Here is a 5663-nt window from a genome sequence, read left to right as displayed (position 1 = left end):
AACGACATATTTTTTGGATGTTAGTTCTAAAAGGTCTTGTAGGTCTTCACAGAACCGTTCAACTTCAACTTGAAGTTGAAGCTGGAGTTTCCCTGATAGCTCAGTTGATAAAGAATCTGCCTGTTACACAGGAGACCCCTGGTCAATTCCTGGGTCTGGAAGATCTGTTGGAGAAGGGATAGGATACCCACTCCAGTATTCTTGGGCTTCCCTTGTAGCTCAGTTGGTAAAGAATCCACCAAAAATGTGAGACCTGGGTTTGATCCCTGGGTTGGGAAGATCCCCTGGAGAAGGGAAAGGCTGCCTGCTCCAGTATTCTGGCCTATAGAATTCTGCGGACTGTATAATCCATGGGGTCGGAAAGAGTCAGACAGGGCTGAGCGACTTTCACTTTCACTTTCTTTCCCTTGATTCTGTTCAGTTCAGTCACTCAGTTGTGTCCAGCTCTTCGCAACCCCATGGACTGCAGCACACCAGGCTCCCTGTCCATCACCAACTCCTGGAGCTTGTTCAAACTCATGTCCATCGAGTCGACGATGCCATCCAACCATCTCATCCTGTGTCGCCCCCTTCTCGTCCTGCCTTCAATCTTTCCCAGCATCAGGGGCTTTTCCAGTGAGTTAGTTCTTTGTATCAGGTGGCCAAAGTATTGGAGTTTCAGCTTCAACATCAGTCCTTCCATTGTATATTCAGGACTGATTTCCTCTAGGATGGACTGGTTGGATCTCCTTGCAGTCCAAGGGACTCTCAAGAGTCTTCTTCAACACCATAGTTCAAAAACATCAGTTCTTCAGTGCTTAGCTTTCTTTATGGTCCAATTTTCACATCTATACATGACTACTGGAAAAACCATAGCTTTGAGTAGATGGACCTTTGTCGGCAAAGTAATGTCTCTGCTTTTTAATATGCTGTCTAGGTTTGTCATAGCTTTTCTTTCAAGGAGCAAGCGTCTTTTAATTTATCTATTGTTCAAATCCACCTTTTGGAACCCAAGCTAGGCCATGGAGGCTGGAGACTTGCCTACAAGAAATGGGGGATAGAAAGGCTCTCCAAACCTGGGAACTCTGCATGTTACAGAGTTGAAGCCTGCTCATTGCATGACAGGTCAATTAACTGAGAGACAAGGTGTTTAGGCAAATAATATGACTTTATTCAGAAAGCCAGCTGATTGAGAGGATAGCAGACTAATGTCTCAAATTAGCCATCTTATCCAGGTCTGGGTGCCAGTTTCACAGGTGGGCTGGGTCAGATTCTAACAAAGGCACTTTAATAGTCCGGTAGAGAGGCAGGATTCCCTGACACAGGCCATTATGTATGACTATAATAACAAAAGCAGCAAAAACAAAGGTTAAAGTCAAAGAAACAGATCCATCGTGGAGTCAGAATTGGCTTTTCCCTGCTACAGTTCCCCATTGTCAATGTCCATTCCACAGTCTTGTGGGAAAAGGGAGTGATGACTGTTCCAACTGCTTTATCAGATGAATCCGTCCAAGAGTGTCTGCTGTCGGTGTTCCAGTTGTTGATATTTGTCTTCTTCTGTTCCTATTTGGAATGTGTCTACTTTACACCTGTAGACTTAGAAATATTGGACATATAACCCAGGAGGCAGCATCTCAAGTTAAGGAATTATGTGCTTTTCTATGTATGGGAAGATGCAAGAGTCAGGGCTCATTAAAATTATTTCCTTGATATGTACCTCAGCTGTCTGGGGCCTGTAATCCTGTATTTTCATATCCTGAATTTCCTCAGGGTTCACCATAGGTAGTGGCTGCAATCTGATGACTGCCTGGTGGCAGGTATTCTCCTTCCTCCGTTTTTTTAGGGCTCATCCACTCCCACTGGAGGGCTGAAATTGCTGATGATTGACAAGGCAGGAAGTATTCCATTTCTCAGATTCTCCCCTCTTGGTTGGAAATTTGATCAATATTTGGGAGACAGTTCATGATCAAATTTTGTCTCACGGTGCTGGGAGGCTCATCCCAGATGGGGTGAAAGCTCTTGATATGCCACTCCGGGTGCTAAATTTTGGATTAGACCCCAGCCATAATGAAGATTCTCTGGATCTTGTGCCTAATTATGATCCAGCAGACATTTTCCCTTGTTGCTTCTTCCCATACCTAGAATCAAACTGTTACATTTATTTTATGTTATATTTTTAGTCATTTAAGCTTTGTTGGAGGTCTGGTTACACACTGGGTATTACACGAGACAACAGTCTTATAAATTAGACAAGATATAAGTAATGCAGCCAGTACCATTGACAAAGACGAAGTGCAGCAGGGAGGCACGAAGCACAAACAGTTTGAAAACAACAAAGAACAAATTAAAACAATGATTAGTATAACTAGTTGTAACCCACTTGCAATAGTCAAGCAACCAAAGGAGTCATAACTGATTTAATGAGCTAGCCATAGTTTCATTGTCCAGGCTGTACACAACTTACGCATGGCTTAATCTTTGAGACAAGCAAATGTTGCTCTCAGGATCAACCAAATAGAGGGAAAAAGATGAATGTTTCAATTCTTCTTACAAAGGTATAATTTACCAAATTATTGTAAGTCATGATTAGCCTAAGGGGGAGATTTTCCTTACTCTTGGAAAACACAGATTTAAACCAGTATTTTTAAGATAGAAGCCATAAAAATTATAACCATATTTACCAATTCACTCAGTTCTATGTAACTAAATTCCCTGGACCACCAGGAAGTCCCTACCCCCGCCCCAGTTTTAACAACCAAAAAAAGTCTCAAGACATTGTCAAATATCTCCTGGGGAGCAATATTGGCCCACACTGAAAACCATTGCCATAGATCATAAAGATACATTCTCACAGGATGTCTTGTAAAAAAGCTTCATGGATACATGATTCAATTGGAATTGGTTTTTGTCCAAGCTGTGAGGCAGGCATTCTATGTCATTAGTTCTCCCTTGCAGATATCATATTTTTTCAACACCATTTATTGAAAAAATCTATCTTCCTCACTGTTCTGTAGTGCTGCTTTTGTTACATTAAAAAACAAAATTCAACTGAGTAAACTGGAAGATCTAATTGGCTTTATTTGATAGTCTGGCAGTTATGCCTTCTAACAAATAGAAAAGAACTCTGAGGACCTGAACAAAATGGAAGGCTTTCATAGACAGAAGGAAGATGGGAAGAGAAAGTTAAGATTGGATTATTTTAGGCAAAGTCACCTCCCTTAGAGAAAGGCAGGGGGCTTTAGGCAGATTACATCACAGGAGTTGATTGGGTAATTCTGGATTAATTGGTTTAAAATTCTACTCCTGGGAGGGGCCTAAACTAATCACAATGGGGCTTAGCCCAAGGGACTCCATTTTGGGCTTTTTTTTTTTTTTTGGTTTGTTTCTTAACACTTTTATAAACAGCATTTATTCTACAGAGTACTCTGAAGGAAGAAAGATATGTGCAGCCATTTGCGTTCATTAATATGAATGCAAACGTTCTTTTTTGTCCTGAAATACTGAAAAGGCGAATGTGTCTGGTAGAAAAATAATCCTTAAGAGTTACCAATTAGAAAACAACACCTTTCAAAACAGATTTTTCTTTTCCTGGTAGAAAACAAAACAAAACTCTGGATTATGGGGAAGAAATTAAACAAAGTCTAATCAGTTGTTGAGGTGCCTTAACACAAAGTTTTGCCCCTTAAACCAACTTGTCAAAAGCAGTAAGTGGACTTCTCTGGTGGTCCAATGATTAAGAATCTGCCAAGGCACGGGAGTTGATCCGTGATTCAGGAAGCTTCCACATATGTCTCAGGGCAACTAAGCTTGTTGCCTGAGTGACCTAAGAGCCCATGCTCTGAAACAAGAGAAGCCACAGCAAGGAGAAGCCCAAACACTACCACTCGAGAAAACCTGTGCACAGCAACAAAGACCCAGCACAGCCAAAAATCAATCAATAAAATAAAAGAATTTTCAAAAACTTTTTAAAAAAAGCATGAAATGTTTAAAATCTAAATATAAATAAACAGACATTACTGCCCGATTAGTAACACAGTTTCAACAACTTACAGTAACACTTTTGGTGTTCTTCCTGCAGAAATAATACCCCTTCTTGGCACCCTTATGGGTACACATGCAGGAGAGCTTCAATTGGAACTGTGATTTACAACCTCAAGTCCAACCTCTCACAACATGGGACCGTCTACAACACAACAAATACACCAAAACCAATTCGTTAAAAAAAAAAAAGTGGGTGGAGGAGGCAGGAGCACACGACAGCCATTACGATGTCTTCCTGAAACCCTTTAGAATAGAGTAGATGTTATTGAAGGCTTCATAAATTTCACTTCTGACTTTAGCACCTGTTAACACAACTTTTCCAGAGACAAAGATAAGGAGAACAATTCTGGGTTTGATCATTCTGTAGACTAAACCAGGAAATAACTCTGGCTCATAACTAGCGAACTGTTGGTGGCTAAGCACAAGGGGTTCTAACCTTATGGGGAACTTCACATCACAGCTCCCCACCATGTTCTGAATCTTGAAGTCCAAGAACTTAGCTGGAAAACCCAACTTCTGTATGATTCTGGCGTATTTTCTTGCTGCTAGCCTGGACTGTTCTTCACTCTTGCCTCCTGTGCACACCATCTTCCCAGAACTGAATAAAAGTGCAGTGGTCCGGGGCTCTCTTATTCTCATGATTACAGCAGCAAACCTCTTGGGATTATATTCAGCATTTCGAGCAAGAAGGGCAATGCTCTTTAGGTCAAGTTTACAGCCAAGATTCACTGTGCATACAATATTGTGCAGCTGTGGCACCAACTCAGCGATCTCTGAGGCTGGCATGGCAGGGGTCATGGGGATCATGGGGGTCATGGGGGACGGATACAGGGGAGTGGTACCCAGCAAGGGTGCAGTCGTAAGAGGCTGTGAGTCGAAGAGCTGTGGTGTCTGGTCCGAGGCCTCCTGGGTTGCCTGCTGGGACGTCGTCGAAAGCCGACCTGTTCCCACCGTCGTCTGCTGCTGCTCCTCCTCTGAAGTAGACAGACTGTCGGCGCTCTGAATTGGCTGCGGAGTCAGTCCTGTGCCATAATGCATCATTGGACTGAAGACAGGGATTCCAGGACTCGTGGCACCTTGAGGGGAGGCCAGATACTGGTCAAACAGAGAGAGGCTATCATTCCGATCCATGATGTTCACTGTCTTCTGGGTGAACCAAAACCTTCAGACTGGAAATTGCCTAGGAAAGCATTCAGTCTTTTCCTGGAGCTAGTCTAGCACACTCTTCTCAGAGACCGACTTCTGTTACTGAAAGCTCAGCTCTTCTGTACATCCGTGTTGAATCAAATCCTGGAGACAAGTTTTGGGTGAAGTAGAAAAGAATAGCTCTACCACTTTGCAACGCAAAGGGAGATGCACCAGGCTTCTGCCTTGAAAACCTAGAACTTGAGGGTTTTTATACTGGTGGGGTCTGACAAGGTTAGTGTGTGTGTGGGGCTTGCACTCCCTTAATCTCATCTCAGGTGGGAGGTCTCCTACTTTTGATGAGTTTATCTGGTCCCTTTAATCTTGCCTCTTTTGGGTTCTTGGCTGCTCTTCACTCTATTAGCAACTGTTCACATCTGCCCTTTGGAACTCAGGGAAGGTCATAATGACTGGATATGGGTACACTATGTTCCTCAATGCAGTCTAATAAGCATACA

General features: G+C 42.6%; 1 protein-coding gene across 3 annotated transcripts; it reads right to left on the bottom strand.

Moving 5' to 3' along the window:
* Positions 1-1128: 1128 nt before the first annotated feature.
* On the bottom strand, positions 1129-5430 carry LOC129623164 (TATA-box-binding protein-like). 3 transcript variants are annotated; one of them, XM_055540291.1, is made up of 2 exons: positions 4457-5430; positions 1129-1568 (listed from the first exon to the last, which is right to left on the bottom strand). In XM_055540291.1, the coding sequence occupies exons 1-2, from the start codon at positions 5149-5151 to the stop codon at positions 1475-1477; spliced, it is 789 nt and encodes a 262-aa protein (XP_055396266.1). In that variant the 5' UTR covers positions 5152-5430; the 3' UTR covers positions 1129-1474. The 3 variants fall into 3 exon arrangements, with proteins under 3 accessions (XP_055396266.1, XP_055396267.1, XP_055396265.1); XM_055540292.1 differs by having other exon boundaries at positions 1129-1575; positions 4457-5429; XM_055540290.1 differs by lacking the exon at positions 1129-1568 and having other exon boundaries at positions 2384-5430.
* Positions 5431-5663: the final 233 nt, after the last annotated feature.

This window comes from Bubalus kerabau, chromosome 11, assembly GCF_029407905.1.
Source record: "Bubalus kerabau isolate K-KA32 ecotype Philippines breed swamp buffalo chromosome 11, PCC_UOA_SB_1v2, whole genome shotgun sequence".
Taxonomy (NCBI): domain Eukaryota; kingdom Metazoa; phylum Chordata; class Mammalia; order Artiodactyla; family Bovidae; genus Bubalus; species Bubalus kerabau.
This window is presented reverse-complemented; position numbering and strand designations above follow the sequence as displayed.